Source organism: Nerophis ophidion, linkage group LG28 (assembly GCF_033978795.1).
Source record: "Nerophis ophidion isolate RoL-2023_Sa linkage group LG28, RoL_Noph_v1.0, whole genome shotgun sequence".
NCBI lineage: Eukaryota > Metazoa > Chordata > Actinopteri > Syngnathiformes > Syngnathidae > Nerophis > Nerophis ophidion.
Window position 1 is genome coordinate 15,915,886 of NC_084638.1, and position 24,569 is coordinate 15,940,454.

Below are 24,569 nucleotides of genomic sequence, written 5' to 3' on the forward strand. Positions count from 1 at the left end.
GATTGTGCTGAAAATCTTAATTTTCTCTCGGGGATTAATAAAGTACTTCTGATTCTGATTCTAATCACAGAACATCATTGGCAAGCAGGATGCCCCTGCAGGAAAATTTCAGAGCCTATGTTTGGCCAGCAGAAGAAGTACTTCAATCCTGGAAACTCAGAATTAAAGTCTGATCTTCTAAGATTGAGCAATTCAGGGTCTTTTCACAACACGGGAAAACACAAAAAATGAAGCAAAAGGCTTCTGGCAAAAGTCGGATTGCATCCTTGACCCCTGTTTTGGACAATACTGGTAGATTTGATTTTAATAGATTGCTTTCTTGGCACAGACCAGCTTTTAAGCATTATTCACAAATCTACTGTACGGCGAACCATGCCCAGAATTTGAAGCTAAAAAGCAGCTACACACAGATGGATATTCACATTCTCAATTCCCAAGGCAGACATTCAAGTCTGTTTTTTAATTTGTCGCCGGCAGACTGAAGCAGCAGGATCTAGTACAGGGGTATGGAACCTATGGCTCTCAAGCCAGATATGGCTCTTTTGATGACTCCATCTGGCTCTCAGACCAATTTTAGCTGACATTGCTTAACACAATAAGTCATGAATAATTCCGCTGGTAACCACAGTGTTAAAAATAAAGTTCAAAATATAAGACATTGTCATGCATTTGAATCCATCCATCCGTTTTCTACCACACCTGTTCAAGAAGTCACATTAATGGTAAGAAGTATTTTATTTATTATTGGCTAGCTTCAAAATAACGATGATATTAAAAAGAATAGGAGACTTATTATACACTAAAAAATTTTGTCTTACTTAAAAATGCACATGTTTAGTTGTATTCAGTGTTAAACAAATATTATATGGCTCTCATGGAAATACATTTTAGAATACTTGGCTTTCATGGCTCTCTCTGTCACGGCCCGCGACAACCCCAGTGCGCACACATGCGTGCACTGCGCTGGGCGCATCTCCAAGAGCGCGCCGGGTGCGCACCAGGCCGGCTGCAGCAAGCCCCTGCAATCAATCGTCAGGGGGAACTGTCACAATGATGAAGAGATTGATGGCATTTAGATATGGAAAAAAGACGGAGAGCAAATCTGTGCTTGTGCAGTTTGTCGAGGAAGGCCTCCCGGAAAGAATCATTGTAAGGTTTTTAAGCTTCTATGTTAGAAGCTGGAAGAGGAAATTAGATAAGTACTTATAAATAAAGAAAGTATAATTGCAGTATTTCTTGACATAAAGAAAGCTTATGATATGTTGTGGAAACAGGGGTTGCTGATAAAACTAAATAAATTTGGGATTATAGGGAAAATGTATAGATGAATAAAAGACTTCATAGCAAGTAGAACCATGTTTGTAAAAATAGAGAATGAATATAGTTGAGAATATGAACTGGAAAATGGGACCCCGCAAGAGAGTATAATAAGTCCAGTACTATTTTCAATAATGATAAATTAAGTGTTTAGTGAAGTGGAAGTGTTGTTGAGGTGGTATTGTTTGTGATGATGGAGTGATGTGGAAGAGAGGTAGAAATACAAATTATAGAGAAAGGAAGATTCAAAAAGCGGTAAATAAAGTTCAAGAATTGGGAACTTGGGGTTTGAGATTCTCTGTTGGAAAGACTAATGTCATGAATTTTACAAAGAGGAAAGTTCAAAACAAGCTACAAATTAAACTCGATGGAGAAAATATAAGTATTTAAATGTTTAGGAATATGGTTTGATAAAAATATGAACTGGTTACCCACATCAGCAAAATAGTGGAGAAAAGTAAAAAGGTGTTGAACATAATGAGGGTTTTGAGGGGTAAAGATTAGGGGGCTGATAGGTTGACATTGAAAACAATATATATCACTTTAATTCCATCTGTTATTGGTCATGGATGCATTATTTACTAATCTGCTTCAAAAACATTACTTGGGAAAATAGACAGGATCCAATCACAGGCTTTAAGGTTATGTTGTGGAGCTACTAAATCAACTCCAGTGGCAGCATTACAAATAGAAATGAATGAAAAACCTTTAGACATGAGGAGAGATCAACTGTCAGCAGTTTATTGGGCAAACTTAAAAGGATCCAAGCAAGGACATCCAACTTGTCAAGTGCTACTAATCTGCCAAGAAAAAGAGAAGAAAAAAAAAGAATAGTTTTGGGTAGATAATAGGAGACATATGTAAAAAAGCTCAAATTGACAATATTAAAGTTAGCCCTACAGTACCAATTCCTGCAATACCACCGTGGATGTATGACAACCCAAAGGTAAACATGCAATTACTAAAGAATATTAATTTAAATAGTTACCAGATAGAACAATGGATTAAGGAAATGTTTTTAGACAACAGCATGATATACACAGATGCATCAAAAACTATAAATAGTAAGGTAGGAGCTGCAGCAGTTATCCAAAAAGAAAACATAGTATTCAATAAAAGAATCAGTGATAAACTAACTTATTTTACGGGGGACTTGGTCGCAATTTATATGGCAGTTAACTGGATAGAGGAAAACCAAGCAAGGAAAGTAGTTGTGTGATCGGACTCCAGCAGTGCTTTGATGAGCATAAACAACATAGCATCAGAAACAAGACAAGATATAGTTTATGACATAGTTCAGACAATCTGCAGAATAAATAAAGTGGGAGGTGTGGTAACATTTCTCTGGGTTCCTGCTCATGTAGGAGTTGTGGGGAATGAATTAGCTGATAGATACGCAAAACAAACAAGCACTAAAACAGAAGTAAAAATGGAGATTAAGCACAGTAAAGAAGAAGTGAAGAACATAATTAAGATAGAACACAATAAAAAGTGGCAGGATTATTGGAATAAGGAAACAAAAGGTAGAGATTATTACAAAGTCCAGAGGAGAGTAGGTGTCATGAGAGGAGGGGTAGATTTAGGAAGGAAGAAGACATTATTACTACAATGAGATTAGGATATACATATCGAAATAGTTCACTAAAATTGATAGGCAAACATACTACAGGACTGTGTGATTCTTGCCATCAGTTAGAAAATGTTGACCATGTTTTAATACAATGTAGGAAATACAATAGAGAAAGAGAAATACTGGAAAGTAGGTTGGCGAAAGAAAATATTAGGTTAGCAGTGGAAGATATATTAGGATTGCATTCAGAACACAGAGGATATAAAGCAATATAAACATATTTAAAAACACTGGGTTAAATAAAAGAATATAGAATAGGGATCCACCTCGGTCCACACTCCATTACAGTAGGTGGCGCTAATGCGCACCAGAAGGTTGCTTGCCAACCGCCATTAAACAGAAGAGGAAGGAAGGAGGAAGTAGGAGACGTGAGCAGGACGCTAATAAGTCAGTCTTACCATTTTTTCTCCAGTTTTGAATATTTACGTCGAATACAATACACTTGATTTTTTTTATTTAAAGATATATTCGTCTCGAAGCGCCAGAAGCTATCATTGCTTGTTAATTAGCTTAGCTCGCTCGTTAGCTTAGCTTGTTAGCTGCTAACAGAAGACACATAAGTTATCAACACATCGCTAAGTAGAGATCAAGTGTGAGAGTAAAGTGTTGTGATTGTGTGAAAATGTCTACATTACAAATGTTGAGAGCGTTGGTGGATCAGCGACTAACTGCTGCCGTTGAAGAAATATTTGTAGTGTTAGAAAGAACGATAGCAGAATACGAGGCGGAACTTTCGAGAACAAAGGAGCAAAACAATCAACTACTGGACGCTGTTTTTAAGAAACATCAAGTTGTGTTACAGAGACAAGGTTTGTTTCCTTCTTACTCTCACATATTTACTAACTTTATATTTAATTATTCACACGTTTCTTCAATAGAAATATGCTTTGTCTTGTGGGGATGATGCAATGCTTTGATTTAGATTCTTCATGAAAACGAGACAGTTTGAGGTTGATGTTCCTCTCAGTTTGTAACAATGTGTGATTGATTGATTGAAGGAGTTATGAGAAGTTTGCATAGGAAAGGCTAAAAATTAATCACGGTACACATTCACTGCTACAAGAAAGCCTGAGATGGTTTCAGTTTAAATATTTGTTCACTCACACAAAACACAGTACTATGTAGAAAGTAGCATTTAAAGTACAAAAATACTGCTAGAAAATAAAATTTTAAGAAAGCAAAAAGCCTTTTCTATTCCCAGTTACAACCTGTAATGTATTTTCAAATTGCCTTTGAAGGAAGTAAGGGAATTACACTCCTTAATGGCTATTGATCGGAAGATCCACATTTTGGTGGTATAGCAGGCAAACAAATTAGAACTTTTTTTGCGGTGGAATCTGTACAACTACCTCTGGTGTTATAATGGTCAATATATTTTACATTTTGGAAGTATCTAGTCAGCTGCATGGGTATTTTGGTAGAATGGTGTATATTACTGTACGGTTTCAGATTGATACCTAAATTTGTGGTCTCATCCAAAACTAATGTAAAGTATCAAACAATAGAAGAATCAGTGATTATTACATTTTAACAGAAGTGTAGATAGCACATGTTAAAACAGAACATAAGCAGAAATTACTAGTAAATGAACAAGTAGATGATTAATCAATTTTCGACCACTTGTCCTTAATAAATTTGACAAAATTATTGAATATAAATGACACAATATGTTACTGCATATGTCAACAGACTAGATTAGGAGCCTTTGTTTGTTTACTTACTACTAAAAGACAAGTTGTCCAGTATGTTCACTATTTTATTTAAGGACAAACTTGCAATAAGAAACATCTGTTTAATGTACCTTAAGATTTTTTTTTGTTTAAATAAAGCCAATAATGCAGTTTTTTGTGGTCACTTTTATTTAGAAAAGTATCAAAATACATTTTGGTACAGGTCCCGGTACAAAAATATTGGTATCGGGACAACACTAGTAAGAACATAATTTGTCGGTTGATTCTTTGACTACCTTAGTAGTCATTTTTTCACTAGAGAGATTAGTCTCTATGATGCAACCAAGATGGGTAATCAAATTTTTGTTTGTTATAATATTGTCACCCACTTTGACTGTGAAGTAATTTTCTTTTCTGAGGATAGGAATTGACCCACAGACCTAGGTACTTGCAAGTACCAGGGGCGAGTGTTAATGCGCCAGTTTGTCATTGAAAGCCTTCCGAGTCTTGGTCTTGAGGATTGGAGCTGTGCTTGTTTTGTGGCCGTCAGCCTCGGTTCTATGTTCTTTACAGGTACAAAAAATGATGGAATGATCACTTAAGCCGCATACAGTAGTTCCACTTGTGGTGATCTTAGAATGGTCAGAAGTAACAACGAGGTCTATGAAGGTTTAAAATAACTCACTCACCCTGGTAGTTTGCTTAATGAGCTAAGTGAGGCAATGTTGGTGGCACAGCTTAGTGAAAGTTTTAAGAATGGGTGCATCCTTTCAGGACATATCTGTGTTCCAGTCCCCAAGAAGATGTAAACATGTACAGTATCAAGTCGTTTACAGAAATCTCACACACTCACCAAGTACATTTTATACTGTAATCAAATGTAATTAGTTATAATTGTATTTCCTGATTCTGACTTACATGCATCAATAAGTTAAAGTAAACATTTATGTTCAATAACCAAAGTAGTCAACACTTGATTTATTAAAAGAACATAAAGGTGACTGACTTTCCTTCAGCGTGTCGTAGATGGTCTACAATTCCTAAAGAGGATTTGTTGATGGAGATACTCCATAAAACACCACATAGTAAAACATGTTTTTGGTAAAAGTTCCCTTTGGCCCAGCCAACAAAATGACCACCAAAACATATTTTGCATGATAACAAAAACATACTATGAATGTTTTTTTTTAAGTGATTTTTAAATTACATTTTTTTAAATTTCCAAGATATTGAAGTTATAGTAATGACAAAATCATGATAATATTATGGTTAAGTTTAGAGATAAAGAGTAGGTGTAACAGATAGTATACAGAATAAAATATTTACACACTTTACATCATTGAAGTTAAGAATGCCTCAATCAATGCTGCCTGGTACTTATAACAACTTTTCAAATTGCCCCTTATCAAATTTCCAAGTCTGTTGTTGTACTCACTGTACCACTTTTGAATTGATTTTAAGAAACAAGTAGGTATTTCCCGTGTTTTTATTGGTTGTTTTGCTACACGCGTTTATCCCAACACAGGAAGGAACACAAGTAATGACATTGTGTTAACAGTGTCAGTTCAAAAACTTGTTCTATTCTCTCTCTATCTTATTTACTTATCTACCCAACAGACGTCCAGCAGTCCTCCCATATTAAAGAGGAAGAGGAGGATCCACAGCCCCCCCACATTAAAGAGGAAGAGGAGGAAGATTGTCTTCTAGGACAGGAGGATGCTAATCTCAGCAAGTTTCCACTGACTGTTGTCTCTGTGAAGACTGAAGAGCATGAAGACAAACCACCTGAGTCCTCACAGCTTCATCACAGTCCAAGTAAGCACAACATCCACATATCATTTTACTCTCACGGCATTCAATCCATCACAACTGGACTGTCCACTTTGTCTTAGAAGACGTTTGTCCTCTCATCCAAGTAGGATTCATCAGTTCATGCTCATAAACTTAAAGGGGAACACTATCACCAGACCTATGTAAGCGTCAATATATACCTTGATGGTGCAGAAAAAAGACCATATATTTTTTTAACCGATTTCCGAACTCTAAATGGGTGAATTTTGGCGAATTAGACACCTTTCTGTTAATCGCGCTGGAGGCGATGACGTCAGAATGTGACGTCGCCGAGGTAACACACCCACCATTTTCATTTTCAACACATTACAAACACCGGGTCTCAGCTCTGTTATTTTCCGTTTTTTTGACTATGTTTTGGAACCTTGGAGACATCATGCTTCGACAGTGTTTTGTCGGAAGGTGTAACAACACTAACAGGGAGGGATTCAAGTTGCACCACTGGCCCGAAGATGCGAAAGTGTCTGCCGCCAGACCCCCATTGAATGTGCCAAAGTGTCTCCACATTTGACCGGCGATGCTAAGGCAGACATGGCACAGAGATGTATGGATAACCTGCAAATGCATTTGCAACAATAGTCAACGAAATCACAAAGGTGAGTTTTGTTGATGTTGACTGCCAGCTAATCGATGCTAACATGCTACGCTAATCAATGCTAACATGCTGTGCTAATCGATGCTAACATGCTATTTACCGGCGGTGCTAAAGCAGACATGGAACAGAGATGTATGGATAACCTGTTGATGCATTTGCAACTATATTACGTTTCCTTTCACCCACATTTAATGCAAAAAAACCCACTTATCAATCGACGGATTTAAGTTGCTCCAGTGTCAAAAGATGCGAAAGTCCTGATCGTTTGGTCCGCACATTTTACCGGCGATGCTAACGCAGCTATTCGGCCATGCTATGGCTATGAATAGCGTCAATAGCTTTTCGCTCAATAGCTTCAGTTTCTTTTTCAATATTTTCATACTCCAACCATATGTTTCAATACATGCGTAATCTGTTGAATCGCTTAAGTCGCTGAAATCCGAGTTTGAATCCGAGCTAATGTCGCTATATCTTGCTGTGCTATTCTCATTGTTTGTTTACATTGGCAGCACTGTATGACGTCACAGGGAAATGGCCAGTGTCTTCGCAGAGAGCCGAAAATAAGGCACTTTAAAGCTTTATTTAGGGATATTCCGAGACCGGTAAAGTTTTTTTTAAAAACTTCAAAAAATAAAACAAGCCACTGGAAACTGATTTTTATTGTTTTTAACCCTTTCGAAATTGTGATAATGTTTCCCTTTAATGTCTTAAATCTAATCATTTGAATTTAGAGAAAAACTGCAGTTTTTTGAGAAATGTTTTTTATTGTTCACAATCATTATAAAATACATGACGATATATATATATATATATATATATATATATATATATATATATATATATATATATATATATATATATTCAAATCACATTCTAACTCATAAATGTAAATAAAAGTCCACATGCAATGGAGCCAATGGGAGGTCCTCTATAACAGTGGTCCCCAACCTTTTTTTTATCCTTCATGAAAAAGGGAGGTTTTTGTGGTTGGTGCACTAATTGTAAGTGTATATTGTGTTTTTTTATGTTGATTTAATTTAAAAAAAAAAAAAAAAAAAACATTTTTTTTGGGACCCCTGCTCTATAACCGTCCAAAAAGTGCCAACAATACTCCATTTGCATTCCGTGGCTTGGATACCAACCAAGTATTAGTGATATTGTTATTATAAGTGTTAACGCAGACAAACTATTTATAGCTTGTGTGTCTATGTTGACATCACCGGCTGGTGAGCTCCTTCCTCGCCTCGGTGCTGTTGAAAGATTATTCCGGATCATGAATTGTGCCTCTCACCTGGATAATAGAACGATGAGGACGTACTCTGACAAGTTGGTACCCTTTGACAGCCAATTTAGGCCCGCAAAGACGCTTGGCTTCACCCCCTATACCGTGCGACGATTATGAGTCTTTCTTCATCCAAACGGGAATATAACACGAGTCTATCAGTCTCCGTCATAGTGACAGCAGACCTTATACAGTAAGTGCTGTTTTACAAAGTAGGTTGGCTCTCAGGAAGTCTGCAGTGTGTAATATTCAGTGATGTTGAAAAAAAAAGGATGCTTTTTTGAAAGTAATGCGCTAATAAGCAAAAAGATGTAAATATTCCATCTTTTTAAAATTGTACTTGTTACTGCATGTACATACGACCTTAAAGGGCTACAGAAATGAGATTTTCTTGTTTAAACGGGGATAGCAGGTCCATTCTATGTCATACTTGATCATTTCGCGATATTGCCATATTTTTGCTGAAAGGATTTAGTCGAGAACATTGACGATAAAGTTTGCAACTTTTGGTCGCTAATAAAAAAGCCTTGCCTGTACCGGAAGTAGCAGACGATGTGCGTGTGACGTCACGGGTTGTGGAGCTCCTCACATCTGAACATTGTTTACAATCATGGCCACCAGCAGAGAGAGCGATTCGGACCGAGAAAGCAACGATTTCCTCATTAATTTGAGCGAGGATGAAAGATTCGTGGATGAGGAAAATGAGAGTGAAGAACTAGAAAATAATGATAAAAAAAAAAAAAGACTATACATTAGGAGCGATTCAGATGTTATTAGACACATTTACTAAGATAATTCTGGAAAATCCCATATCTGCTTATTGTGTTACAAGTGTTTTTAGTGAGATTATATGGTCGTACCTGTACAACCTGAAGGTCGGCCCCGCACCTTTCTTCTTCACCAGGCGACGGGTGGTGGCGATGCCCATCTCTGCCCTTGGCAAGGGACCCTCTTCGAAACACGATCTTTCGAAATGATCGCTGTATAATAGACTGTACTTTGTGTGTGTGGTCCAATCCAACTGTGTTCGCTTGACCGCTTTTTTCCATAGGAAAGCTTCACCGTCATCTTTCGGGAATGTAAACAATGAAACACCGGCTGTGTTTGTGTTGCTAAAGACGGCCCCAATACACCGCTTCCCACCTACAGCTTTCCTCATTGATGTCTCCATTATTCATTGAACAAATTACAAAAGATTCAGCAACACAGAAGTCCATAATACTGTGGAATTATGTGATGAAAAGAGACAACTTATAGCTGAGTACGGTGCTGGAACAAAATGTCCTCTACAATGCGTGACGTCAAGCACACGCGTCATCATGATAGCATGATACTTCCGCGCAAAATTTAAAATTGCAATTTAGTAAAGTAAACCGGCCGTATTGGCATGTGTTGCAATGTTAAGATTTCATCGTTGATATATAAACTATCAGATTGCGTGGTCGGTAGTTGTGGGTTTCAGTAGGCCTTTAATGGAGGTGTTTGGATGCTTTTTAAAGGCCTACTGAAATGAGATTTTCTTATTTAAACGGGGATAGCAGGTCCATTGTATGTGTCATACTTGATCATTTTGCGATATTGCCATATTTTTGCTGAAAAGATTTCGTAGAGAACATCCACGATAAAGTTTTCAACTTTAGGTGCTAAGAGAAATGCCCTGCCTCTACCGGAAGTCGCAGACGATGACGTCACATGTTGATGGCTCCTCATATATTCACATTGATTTTAATGGGAGCCTCCAACAAAAAGAGCTATTTGGACCGAGAAAACGACAATTTCCCCATTAATTTGAGCCAGGATTAAAGATTTGTGTTTGAGGATATTGATAGCGACGGACTAGAAAAAAGAAAACAAGTTATAAAAAAAAACGCGATTGCAATCGTGTTGCATTGAGATGGATTCCTATGTTTTTAGAGACATTTACTCGGATAATTCTGGGAAATCCCTTATCTTTCTATTGTGTTGGTAGTGTTTTAGTGAGTTTAACAGTACCTGATAGTCTGAAGTGTACGTCCACGGCTGGGTGTTGACGTGCAGTGTCTCGGGGAAGTCGACGGCAGCTGTACGGGAGGCACAAGTTCAGCTGATATCCGGTAAGAAGCGACTTTTTAACCATAATTTTCTCACCGAAACCTGCTGGTTGACATTCGGTTGGGATCCTTGACCGCTGTGATCCATGGTAAAGTTTCACCTCTGTGAATTTTAAACAAGGAATCTCCGTGTGTTTGTGTGGCTAAAGGCTAAAGCTTCCCAACTCCGTCTTTCTACCTTGACTTCTCCAATAAAAATTGAACAAGTTGCAAAAGATTCAGCAACACAGATCTCCAAAATACTGTGTAATTATGCCGTTAAAGCAGACGCCTTTTAACTGAGTGTGTACGCAGTGCTTATATTCATAACAGCCCGTGACGTCACGCGTACACGTCATCATTACGCAACGTTTTCAAGAAAAAAGTCCCGGGATATTTAAAATTGCAATTTAGTAAACTAAAAAGGCTGTATTGGCATGTGTTGCAATGTATATATTCCATCATTGATATATAAACTATCAGACTGCGTGGTGGTAGTAGTGGGTTTCAATAGGCCTTTAAGTTCATTGTAGGCAGAATCAATCAATCAATGTTTATTTATATACTCCTAAATCACAAGTATCTCAAAGGGCTGCACAAACCACGACATCCTCGGTAGAGCCCACATAAGGGCAAGGAAAAACTCACACCCAATGGGACGTAGGTGACAGTGACGATGACTACGAGAAACCTTGGAGAGGACCACATATGTGGGCAACCCCCCCCCCCCCCCCCCCCCCTTTAGGGGACTGAAAGCAATGGATGTCGAGCGGGTCTAACATAATAGTCCATTTCACAGTGGATCTAACATAACGGTGAGAGTCCAATCCAAAGTGGATCCAATATAGTAGCGAGAGTCCCGTCCATAGTGGAGCCAGCAGGAAACCATCCCAAGCGGAGGCGGATCAGCAGCGCAGAGATGTCCCCAACCGATACACAGGCGAGCGGTCCATCCTGGGTCCCGACTCTGGACAGCCAGTACTTCATCCATGGCCACCGATGCTTTGCTTTTTCACTCGGGCACTGGTGCTACTAAATGAAAACATTTAGAAGCACGGAAAAAAATTGAAGTAATACGAAGTGTTCTAAATAAAAATTATAATATTAGCACTCAAACCACATATACAGTAACACACATGTGCACTCATACAAATAAGACCTAATTTAGCTTTTTATAGCCAAAAAATTGTCAGCAGTAAGTCAGACACGTTTCCAGTGAGGTTTGGACTCCGCCAATTACCGATTCTGTTCATAACAAAAAATACTCTTCTTTACCTTATTAATGAATTCAAATTAAAACATCAACTCATTCCAATGTTCTGTGGCATATTCATTTGACTAAAAATTAAAAACAATTACTTAGTCATCAATAAAAACTGCAAATTAATAAAAATGTAAGTAAATAAAATGTTTCTCTTGATCCGTCCATTGCTAGGGGTTGACCGCTAACAACAATACAACTGCATGGCAGCAAGAGATGTCGCATAAGGGCTGTGACATACATTTACATCGACAATATTTTCAAATGTGTTTTATTTTCCTATGACAAGATCCCAGAACTCTCAAAAATAACAACTGTTGAATTGAAATAAACTAACTAAATAAAATTAAATATAATAGATCAAGTAACCATTATTTGTTGACATTCGGTTTCAAAGCCAAAGGGAGCAACGGCGGAGGCATGAAAGAAACCCATGCGGCTCCAGAGCCGCGTGTTGCAGACCCCTGATCTAACGGTTTATACCAAAATGGATACATGGATGATACAGCAGGGGATTGGGAGAATGTCATGTGGTCAGATGAAACCAAAATAGAACTTTTTCGTATAAACTCAACTCTTCGTGTTTGGAGGAAGAAAAATACTGAGTTGCATCCCAAGAACACCATACCTACTGTAAAGCATGGGGGTGAACACATCATGTTTTGGGGCTGTTTTTCTGCTAAGGGGACAGGACGATGAATGGGGCCATGTATCGTGAGATTTTGAGCCAAAACCTCCTTCCATCAGTGAGAGCTTTGAATGGTTTACCAAATACTTATTTTCCACCATAATTTACAAATAAATTCTTTAAAATTCCTACAATGTGAATTCCTGGATTTTTTTTTGACATTCTGTCTCTCACAGTTGAAGTGTACCTATGATGAAAATTACAGACCTCTGTCATCATTTTAAGTGGGAGAACTTGAACAATCAGTGGCTCTCTAAATACTTTTTTGCCACACCTAATATATATATATATATATATATATATATATATATATATATATTAGGGCTGCGAATCTTTGGGTGTCCCACGATTCGATTCAATATCGATTCTTGGGGTCGCGATTCGATAATATATCGATTTTTTTCGATTCAACGTGATTCTCGATTCAAAAACGATATTTTTCCGATTCAAAACGATTCTGTATTCATTCAATACATAGGATTTCAGCAGAATCTACCCCAGTCTACTGACATGCTAGCAGAGTAGTAGATAAAAAAAAAAAAAAGCTTTTATAATTGTAAAGGACAATGTTTTATCAACTGATTGCAATAATGTACATTTGTTTGAACTATTAAACGAACCAAAAGTACGATTTATTTTATCTTTGTGAAAACATTGGACACAGTGTGTTGTCAAGCTTATGAGATGCGATGCAAGTGTAAGCCACTGTGACACTATTGTTCTTTTTTTAAATTTTTTATAAATGTCTAATTATAATGTCAATGAGGGATTTTTAATCACTGCTATGCTGAAATTATAATTAATATTGATACTGTTGTTGATAATATTCATTTTTGTTTCACTACTTTTGGTTTGTTCTGTGTCGTGTTTGTGTCTCCTCTCAATTGCTCTGTTTATTGCAGTTCTGAGTGTTGCTGGGTCAGGTATGGTTTTGGAATTTGATTGCATTGTTATGGTATTGCTGTGTATTGTTTTGTTGGATTGATAAAAAATACATTAATTTAAAAAAAATCGATTTTAAAAAAAAAAAAGAGAATTGATTCTGAATCGCACAACGTGAGAATCGCGATTCGTATTCGAATCGATTTTTCCCCACACCCCTAATATATATATATATATATATATATATATATATATATATATATTTTTTTTTTTTTTTATTTATTTTTTTTTTAATTTAAATTATGTTTTTCAGTATTTAATTGAAATGTATTATGTTTGCAGATGATACACATGTATATTTTTGAGGAGAAGACTCGAAGGACGTATAGAGGTTGAGTTGATTCAGCTAAAAAAATGTTTTGATACTTATAAGTTATCATTAAATGATAAGAAAACAAATTTTGTGGTGCTTAGTAGTGCAAGGACAAATTGTTAAGCAAATCTAAAATTAAAACAAGTGGAAATTGATAGAGTAAATGAAGCTAAATTATTGGGAAGAATAATTGATAGTAAATTATTTTGACCAGGGGTGCGATTTATACTCTGGAGGGACTTATGTGTGAAATTATTAACACCTGACTGTAAAATATCAAAAAATATGATTTATCTCATTCATGTAAGAGACTAGATGTACTGATAGAAGAGGAAGCGGCACATTGTCTACTTTGGAGTTGGCAGAGTTGTTTAGAAGCGACATAGAGGAAGAAGATTTCATGGGATTTAACGATTAAGAGTGACAGATTGTTTGGTAAACGTATAGCATGTTCTATATGTTCTAGTTATTTGAATGACTCTTACCATAATATGTTACCTTAACACACCAGGCACCTTCTCAGTTGGTTATTTATGTGTCATATAACGTACACTTATTAAGCCTGTTGTTCACTATTCTTTATTTATTTTAAATCGCCTATTAAATGTCTATTCTTTGTGTTGGATTTTATCAAATAAATTTCCCCCAAAAATGCGACTTATACTTTAGTGACACTTATATATGTTTTTTTCCCCCTTCTTTATAATGCATTTTCGGCCAGTGCGATTTATTCTCTGGAGCGATTTATAATCCGAAAAACATGGTAAAGGGAAACATATCCAATTCCATTGCTACTCTTTATAAAGTAAAACATGCTGAATAAGACATGTCTGCATATGTTATATTATTCTTTTATTTTTCCATATTTAACATATTGTGTTGAAGTTAGGGGAAATGTTTCTAAAACAAATAATTCAACTGCAAAAAAGGGTCATTAGATTAATACACAAAGTGTGCTACTATGGACATACCAATCCATTATTTGTAAGAGCTAATGTGCAAAAATTTTCAGAAATTGTGTTTTTAAAAACCTTGGAAATTATTTTTCGAGTAAAGAACAACATTCTTCCAGCTTGTATTCTTAGGTTATTTAAATTAAGAGGAGAAAACTATCATTCACGGGGGATATTGATTTTTGAAATACGTAATGTAAGAAGGAATTTAAAATGTAAATGTCTTTCAGTTTTAGGAGTTAAGTGGTGGAACATGCTCAGGGATGAGTTGAAGACATGTAGTTCTCTCACTGGGTCCATTTCTACACTCTCAGTTACATTAACATTGATATTATACATGTGGGCCAATTGATGGAAATGCTGTTAAGTGTAGCTTTGATGTGGCAAGCTAATTTTGCAGTGTAGTTTGCTACAGTTCTCTGAGGATAGCTTATCTACATTTAATTGAGAGTGACTTGTAGCTTTACTTACTACATTTTCCAGGTTGTTTGCCCACCACTGTCTATTTGGCCTACCTCACATGGGAATAGTTTGAATACTGCAAACTCCAATACAGTAACACCTCATTTGTGTTTTATAATCTGCAGACGTCCAGCAGGTGTCAGCAGGGAGTCATGAAGAGATTCCCTCCAAGCAGCAGGAGTGGAGCTCCAGTGTGGGACAGAAGGAGCTACGGGCCCCCTCCCACGTTAAAGAGGAAGAGGAGGAACTGTGGGAGCAGCTTCAAAGGTTGGAGGAGGCTAATGATGAAGATGAAGCTCATTCCTTACAGCTTCATCCCAGTCAAAGTGAGGAGAACAGAGGGGCGGAGCTTGTAAGTCAACGCATCACAGAAGCTGATGGGGAGCATTGTGAAGATATAAAATCAGAACCAGACAGCATCTTTGCTCCACTGTCAGACATGGACCACATGATGTCAGACTATTCTGATCACAGTGACCACATCCAAAAACCTTTGGAGAGTAAAAATGACTCTAAAGGTGATACGAAACATCACACTAAAAACAAACACTTTGACTGCTCCGAATGTGGAAAATCATTTAGACAGAAGAGTCATTTTACAGAACACATGAGAATACATACTGGAGAAAAACCTTTTACTTGCTCTGTTTGTAAGAAGAGTTTCTCCAGAAAGCCTGACATGACCAAACACATGAGAACACATACTGGAGAGAAACCTTTTACTTGCTTTGTTTGTAAGAAGAGTTTCTCCAGGAAGCTTGACATGACCACACACATGAGAACACACACTGGAGAGAAACATTTTCCTTGCTCTGTTTGTAAGAAGAGTTTCTCCACAAAGCTTATAATGACCAGACACATGAGAACACATACTGGAGAGAAACCTTTTACTTGCTCTGTTTGTAAGAAGAGTTTCTCCAGGAAGGTTGACATGACCACACACATGAGAACACATACTGGAGAGAAACCTTTTACTTGCTCTGTTTGTGAGAAGAGTTTCTCCACAAGGCAACATATGACCCGACACATAAGAACACACACTGGAGAGAAACCTTATTCTTGTTCTGTTTGTAAGAAGAGTTTCTCTAGAAAGCCTGACATGTTCACGCACATGAGAACACACACTGGAGAGAAACCTTTTACTTGCTCTGTTTGCAAGAAAAGTTTTTCCAGAAAGCCTGACATGTCCACGCACATGAGAACACACACGGGAGAGAAACCATTTTGTTGCACTGTGTGTGATAAGATGTTCCGGTATAATTATCAGGTCAGTAAACACAAGTGTGTAACAGTCATGGAAGCTGCAGGGATTTAGAAACACCTAAACAGTGTTTGTGCAAAACGTACTTTAAAAACACAGCATGTTTAATATGAATGTATATTTGATGTTGTATGTGTGCTTCTCATGTTCTACTGTTATATGTTGTCCTGGAATTACTTTTTAAGTCGTGTGAATGAATTGAATATTATATATGCAGCTACTATTTTTTTTGTCGTCTCATCTTTGAAGAGGACATGTTAATATTTTCATTTGTTTTTGTGTCTTAAAAAATCGAAAAAGTTTTCCATTGCATTTCATTGATGTTATTATCCAACCATAAGTATGAATGAATAAAATATTAAACAAAACATGGACTCTGGAAGATTAGCAGCATTGTTACATCATGGATGTTACTACTGCTAAACATCAAAAATGAAGAAAAAGTCTGAAGTTAGCATCATATCACTGAACTTTAGAGCTATCGCGAGTGGAGTTGGTTGTTTGTTTTATTCATCAATAAATACAATTGGAAAGTAGAAAAAAGTACTTTATAGTTGCAATGCATACAGAGATGACATATGTGCCATTTTGTGTTTTACACTCCAGCATCTATTCAAGCAGCAAGCAGCAGCACATTTACTGCTGAGAGACAGACTCAGCTGCACACATTTTATTTAGAAAAGAGTAAGGTTGGAAACTTATCTTCTTGCCTTATTTGTGTTTAATCTTAGTAAATGTTGGGGAAGATTTTCATTGAACAAAACAGATTTTTAGTATTTTATTTTGACAGTAAACCAGATAATTTATTCTTATGTTTGAGCGTGGCTTCCTGTCCCACAGAAGCAGATCTTAGCTCCACTGACCTGCCGCATTGTGCCATCTGGCAAATATAGAAGCTCTGCTTATATTTAGCGCAGGGTTGTGGTACGGCACCGACAAAGGGTTCGGCAGCAGTGGAAATCAACACATTGACTTGAATTGAAATTGAAAAAGTCCAAGCCACATCCAGTGCATATCCGGAGTATCGGTAGGCGCATTTGTATTGTTTGCACACACTGTTTAGCTGTGACAATCCCATTCAAGAGCAGACAAACATTTAAAGACAGAACAGGATCGCTAACGGGTCTGCCAACTTCCGGCGCTCCTTACAAAAAAGGGAAGAAACAGGTAAACGCTAGGGAGAGAGGTGAGTAAAATCATACTTGCCAACCCTCCCGGATTTTCCGGGAGACTCCCGAAATTCAGCGCCTCTCCCGAAAACCTCCCAGGACAAATTTTCTCCTGAAAATCTCCCGAAATTCAGGCGGAGCTGGAGGCCACGCCCCCTCTAACTCCATGAGGACCTGAGTGACGTGTCTGAGAGCGTGTCTGCCCAATGACGTCATAACTGTAGAATGATCGAGGGCGAGTTCTTGGTTTCTTATGTGGGTTTATTGTTAGGCAGTTTCATTAACGTCCTCCCAGCGCAGTAACAACACACAACAACAGCAGTCACGTGTGCGTCTACCGTAAGGCAGTTCGTCTGCCGTAAACAGCATGTGACACTCTTAAATAGGATAATACTGCCATCTACTGTACATGCACCACAACACCTCCAGGCAAATCCTACCCTTTACTAATCCTCCTACATTCACATCCCATCTCCCCGGATTGTAAATAACCTAATGTAAATAATCGAATGTATTTCTAATGTATATACTTGTTCTTATGCTATCCGAACTCACTATGTTCTCTGCTTGCTGTACATATCCTACTAAGTAAGACTACACTGTTTCAATATCCATTTCTCTGTTGATGCAATTGTTGATGACTGAAGTAAGGATATCAATCAAAGCTCCTCATCCCACCCCCCGGATTGTAAATAATTCAATGTATGTACTATGATGATTAACTTGTGTGATGACTGTATTATGCTGACATTATATATTTGTACCATGAATTGATTAACGTGGACCCCGACTTAAACAAGTTGAAAAATGTATTCGGGTGTTACCATTTAGTGGTCAATTGTACGGATTATGTACTGTACTGTGCAATCTACTAATAAAAGTTTTAATCAATCAATCAATCATGCATTTGTAACAATAAAATCTACTTTAGAAAGTGCAGTGCACAACTGCACACACAACAGCTGTAAATATATCCTCCCCTCATAACCACGCCCCCAACCATGTCTTCCCCCACCTCCTGAAATCGGAGGTCTCAAAGTTGGCAAGAATGGTAAAATGAAAAACACAATATTCAGTCAAAGCTTAGGCCCCTGGGGAGGTGGTCCAGACTGAGGTCGAGGGAAGAAATAGAAAAACCTCATAGCCATAGCACACATAAACATATGTGTAAGAGAGAAACATCAAAGAACACAAAGGACATTAAAAGAGCAGAACTGATGCAAACCTGCTGTCACTCCAGCAGTGTTATTGCTACATACTGCTACAAAAGTAAAAGAACGACAACAAAAATAATTAACCAATAATATATATTGTGCACATACGATTGCAACTTACATAGACAAGCAACCAAACAAAAACATCATTTCAACACTCCTATACACTGTGGGGGCCTCTGCGGTGTTCCACGCCATCATCTGCTAGGGTGGGAGGAGCATGGCCAGAGTCAGGAGCAACCAAGAGAGCCGCCCACCAACTCTTGGCCAGTGTCCTGTCCGCATGGATGAGCGAGGATGCGTGCAAGAAGACCGAGGTGTCCAATACCTGCTCATTCAGCCAAGACACTGTAAAGCTTGTCCGTAACCGGCGCTCAGCACCAGCTCCGCAGCCCTGTCTCTTCATCCTCATCTCCTCCAGTCTCTCCAAATGGACTCTGGTGTGGCAGAGACCCAGCAGCTGGTCTCCGGTAGGCAGATCCAGAAGTTCACAAAAAAGCCCTGCAGAAGTCACAAAAGTGCCACCCCTTGTCACACAGTCCCAAAGGGTCCCCAACCAAAAGGCAACAAAACCCCATATGAAAACAAGAGGGGAACAGCAGGAACACAAAAAGATGACACAAGAGCACAGAGCTCCTGCCACCAGCAGCCACTACAGCGGCGCCATCCTAATGAAATACTTTTATGTTTTAGTAATGTATAAAAAATAATATCTTACCTCGGAGTAAAATGAAACAAGAACATGAAAATGAACAAGGTGTATCGCCACAATTTCAACCACTTTTACGCTTCTGTCATTGTAATGAATGACGCACGGGGGCGCTACTTACTCCCATTTATTTTTTAAATGTTGATATTTTTAAACGAAGCACTTATGGGAACCTAAAAAAATTAATTTTTACATTTTCTGAATTCTGAAACAAATAACTTATGATGTACATACGGTCATGGTCAAAAGTTTACATACACTTGTAAAGAACATAATGTCATGGCTGTCTTAAGTTTCCAATAATTTCTACAATTTTTATTGTTTTGTGATAGAGTGATTGGAGCACATACTTGTTGGTCACAAAAAACATTCATGAAGTTTGGTTCTTTTATGAATGTCTTATGGGTCCATTGAAAATGTGACCAAATCTGCTGGGTCAAAAGTATAAATACAGAAATGTTATATATAGTATATATACAGCATTTTAGTATATTTCCAGCAATGACGGCGGGCATGGTGTTCCTGGGATTAAAGGCCTCGCCTTTTCTCCTCCTAACATATTGCTGGGTATTGTGGCCAAACAGCTCATTGTTTGTTTCATCTGACCTCACAAGGACAAAGTTAAGACCTTCTGGAGTAAAGTTATTTGGTCAGATGAAACAAAAAATGAGCTGTTTGGCCACAATACCCAGCAATATGTTTGGAGGAGAAAAAACAAGGTCTTTAATCCCAGGAACACCATTATCACCGTCAAGCATGGTGGTGGTAGTATTATGCTCTGGGTCTGTTTTGCTGCCAATGTAACTGGTGCTTTTAATGTGACAATGAAAAAGGAGGATTACCTCCAAATTCTTCAGGACAACCTAAAATCCCGAGCCCGGAGGTTAGGTCTTGGGCACAGTTGGGTGTTCCAACAAGACAATGACCCCAAACACATGTCAAAAGTGGTACAGGAATGGCTAAATCAGGCTAAAATGAAGGTTTTAGAATGGCCTTCCCAAAGTCCTGACTTAAACGTGTGGAAAATGCTGAAGACGCAAGTCCATGTCAAAAAAAAAAACATTAGCTAACTTGCACCAATTTTGTCAAGAGGAGTGGTCAAAAATTCAACCAGAAGCTTGTGGATGGCTACCAAAAGCACCGTATCGCAGTGAAACTTGCCAAGGGACATGTAAGCAAATATTAACATTGCTGTATGTATACTTTTGACCTAGCACATTTGCTCACATTTTCAGTAGACTCATAATACATTCATAAAAGAACCAAAAACTTCATGAATGGTTTTTGTGACCAACAAGTATGTGCTCCAATCACTCTATCTTAAAAAAAATAAGAGATGTAGAAATTATGGGAATCTCAAGACAGCCATGACATTATGTTCTTTACAAGTGTATGTAAACTTTTGATCATGACTGTATAAACGTCTGGTACTTGCAACCGCGTGGTTGTCCTTGTTCTGTTGAATTTAACTACCCGTAAAAATAAGTTACCTATGCCAGTCCATTTGTAGAATAAACTTAAATCGATGCTTGTGCATATTCAGTTAAAAAAAAAAAAAAAAACATACCATAAATAAATATAAGCAGCAATAAAAAATATTCTTTCGAATGCTTCTACACATTCTATTAAAGGCACAGACAACATCCATCCGTGTTTTACCGCTTGTCCCTTTCGGTGTCGCGAAGGGTGCAGGAGCTTATCTCCGCTCCATTCAGGCGGAAGGCGGTGTACACCCTGGACAAGTCGCCACCTCATCACGGGGCCAAAACTTATAGACAGACAACTTTCACACTCACATTCACACACTAGAGCCCATTTAGTGTTACCAATCAACCTATCCCCAGGTGCATGTCTTTGGATGTGTGAGGAAGCCGGAGTACCCGGAGGGAACCCACTCAGTCACGGGGAGAACATGCAAACTCCACACAGAAAGATCCCGAACCCAGGAGCGAACCCAGGACCTTCGTATTGTGAGGCACAGATACCAGTGTTTCCATATATAGGATTGGTACCTAACAGAACTACACCTAGGTTTGGTTATCCGTATAATAAAACCATTCTCTGGCCCCTGCAGTCTACATATAAACTTAAACATCAGTTTTCTCAGGGTGGCGTGGAAGGTGTCTATCTCTAAATCACAAATAAGCTTTCTGGCACTACTACCCCTGGCCTTTCTGAGCAGGATTCTGAGACAGTCATTATATGCAACCTGGAGCTTGTGCAAGTTCTCTTTCTTGAACCTCACCCAGAGGGGTGCTGTGTACATTGGGGTGCAGTAAGCTCTAAACAAGTACACCTTTGCTTCATCAGAGCAGTAATGACATTTTCTCACCAGCATATTGGCCTGGACATACAGCATTCTTCTCTGTCCAAGCATGTCGGCATTATCCTCCATCTTGTCATAAGTATTTGACATTGTTGCACACAGACAGGGTTTGACCAGACAAATAGAAACCTGGGAAAGGAAGATGTTTATCCTTCTTGGTCCTACATATCATTACCATACTCTTTATGGCATTATACTTGATGTCAAACTTGACTCCATAGTCTGAGCATATGTTAAGAAGCTGGTGGAACCCTGCACTACTGGGAGATATAATGGCCAAATCATCAGTGTACATAAAGTGGTTGATTAAGGTGTTCCCCATGATGCATCCTGTTCTGCATTCTCTCACTGCCTTGACAGGTCATCCATAGACAGGTTAAATAGACCTGGTGATAGAAGCCCACCCTGCCGTACCCCATGGCCAACTCTAAAAGGAGAGGATAAACTACTCCCCCATTTTACCTGCTTCGTCTGCCTGTCGTATCAATATGTCAGAATATACCCAGAACACCCCTATGCTTCAGATTGGTGAAGAGTTTGAGATGGTTGACTCTGTCAAATGCCTTAGATGCATCAATAAACCCTACCAACATTGTAGGGCCCTGCGCTCTGTATTTTTCTACTGCTTCTTTTAAAGCATAAATACACAAGTCAGTGCTGTACTTGCTCTTAAAGCCAAATTGGTTGTCTGCGGTGCAAATAAGATCCCCAACTCTGTATATTATCACACTTTCCAGCACTTTAGATAGCATGCTGGCTCGGGCGATAGGTGGATAATTGTCCATAGTCCCTACCTTACCAGCCTTGTCTTTAATGACAACTACTAAAATAATTGTCAGCATAGCAGCTGGCAGGATGCCATGCATTACCAACCTACCAATATATACCTACTGCATGTACATAAAACCTTAATGGAGGTGTTTGGATGTTTTTTAATTTCTTTGCTGTCAGAATCGTGTGACTCTAATAGCCTTTATTGTAAGCAGACTTTTGATCGCATTTATTTACTATTTAGAATGCATAAAAAAGAAAAAACATGTGTTTTCTCGGCAGCCAAAAAAAAAAAAAACGTGTGGTTCCCTTTTAAGTGAAGTGAAGTATATTTATTTAGCGCTTTTCTCTAGTGACTCAGAGCATTTTACATAGTGAAACCTATTATCTAAATTACATTTAAACCAGTGTGGGTGGCACTGGGAGCAGGTGGGTAAAATACCTTTCTCAAGGACACAACGGCAGTGACTAAGATCAAACCTGGAACCGTCAAGTTGCTGGCACGGCCGCTCTGCCAACCGAGCAACGCTGGCCTTAGAATGTATTAAATTGTATCAAAATCTCATAAAAATTGTAAATACATCCAAAACATGTCTCAATAATTCCATGAACAATATTTTTGTTTAGGAACTTTCTAATGTACCGTGTTTCTATTTACACTTCTGTTAAAATGTAATAATCACTTATTCTTCTCTTTTGTTAAAATGTAATCAGCACTCGTTTTGTTGTTTGATACTTTCAATTTAAGAGCTTTAGCAGAGTTTCTGTGGATCATTAAAAAGCATTATAAGGCATTAAATGGACTTTGTCTAAATTAAGGCCTTAAATGGTATTAAAAAGCATTAAGTACGATGACAAGAGGCATTAAAATATTCATGCAATCGTAGGCCGGGACCGATATAAATAAAAATAAACCTAATAACTTAATTTTTGCCGTCATCAATAAATTGCTATGTCAGTGTGTTTCCTTCTTGGTCTGTGGATATTAAACTGGACTAAGAGGTCTCACTCTGTGCATCGCTCTCAGCACCTGAGGATGTTTATTCCACAGTAGACTTACATGAACAAAGTGAGCCTCTTTTCAGTCATTCACAATCTTTGTTTCGGCTATTTGCAATTCTCCTCAACACATTTTCCTGTGTGCAGTAGTGTTAGCAACACTCACTTTAATGTTGGAGATGGAAATAGTCATTTTAATACAAAGCTGTAATACCGGCCCCCACATAACTGCCCAGGATATGCCTGTTATATGATTCTTTAATTTTGAACCTTTTAGAATCAGTATGTTATCGTCCAATTGTGTCAAGGAAGTGAAATTAGGTCTGAAAACCTTTTGACAAGTTGACTTAATGTCCATTAGAACTTTTCAAAGTGTAGAATATCATTCGCCTTAAACAGAATATTCTACTTTGAAAGTGAACAGGATTATTTATTTTGTGTTTATGAATGACTTCCTGTCCCACACGAGCAGATTTTAGCTCAATTGAACCACCTTGTTGTGTCGACCACTATATATAAAAGCCAGTGGTGAAAACTTAAACATTGACTTGATAACAAAAAACGGAATGAGTCTGTCGCGGTGGCTTCGCCGTTCCACATCCAGTGGAAATCCTGGTTACACTTACAAACGTTGCTTGGTGAGATCAATGACAAAACCTTACTTCGGGTTCAAGGGACGAAGCAAGAGGAAACACCCTTTCAACCCACAACACTCGCAGTGAGCGAACTCGACCACAAGATGGCGTCATAGCAGAGACAACAATACAGAATACAGATTTACACTGTAAACGACCTAATCTTTTCTCCAAGTTTATAGGATAGGATAGGTCTTTATTGTCATTGCACAAGTACAACGAAACTTTGTTTTCAGCACAAACCTGTTCAAGATTAGACAAACAGTGTACAGGGTTACAGAACAAGAACGCTGATGGGTCGTCATCAGCGGTATACATCAGTAACTGACATTAAAATCACAAGGGGAACTGGAGCCTATCCCAGCTGCACTCCGGCAGCAGGGAATTTATCGCAATACAGATTTTAGGCCATATTGTCCACCCATCGTAAAAAGTGGTCCTATTTTCCCCTG

General features: G+C 38.1%; 2 protein-coding genes across 4 annotated transcripts in view; one reads left to right on the forward strand and one right to left on the reverse strand.

Annotated features, from left to right (window-relative positions):
* LOC133545347 (zinc finger protein 391-like) overlaps positions 1 to 24,569 on the reverse strand; it is a 148,190-nt gene that overhangs the window by 104,959 nt on the left and 18,662 nt on the right. The window lies entirely within an intron of this gene.
* On the forward strand, positions 3,253 to 16,662 carry LOC133545325 (zinc finger protein OZF-like). 3 transcript variants are annotated; one of them, XM_061890799.1, is made up of 3 exons: positions 3,253 to 3,756; positions 6,235 to 6,432; positions 12,073 to 12,563. In XM_061890799.1, the coding sequence occupies exons 1-3, from the start codon at positions 3,570 to 3,572 to the stop codon at positions 12,141 to 12,143; spliced, it is 456 nt and encodes a 151-aa protein (XP_061746783.1). In that variant the 5' UTR covers positions 3,253 to 3,569; the 3' UTR covers positions 12,144 to 12,563. The 3 variants fall into 3 exon arrangements, with proteins under 3 accessions (XP_061746783.1, XP_061746781.1, XP_061746782.1); XM_061890797.1 differs by lacking the exon at positions 12,073 to 12,563 and adding an exon at positions 15,159 to 16,662 and having other exon boundaries at positions 3,255 to 3,756; XM_061890798.1 differs by lacking the exons at positions 3,253 to 3,756; positions 6,235 to 6,432; positions 12,073 to 12,563 and adding exons at positions 6,832 to 7,064; positions 15,159 to 16,662.

Coding starts and splice junctions, on each gene's coding strand:
- LOC133545325 (XM_061890797.1), top strand. CDS start 3,570: ATGTCTACATTACAAATGTTGAGAGCGTTGGTGGATCAGCGACTAACT. Junction 3,757..6,234: donor AGTTGTGTTACAGAGACAAG/GTTTGTTTCCTT, acceptor TCTACCCAACAG/ACGTCCAGCAGTCCTCCCAT. Junction 6,433..15,158: donor ACAGCTTCATCACAGTCCAA/GTAAGCACAACA, acceptor TATAATCTGCAG/ACGTCCAGCAGGTGTCAGCA.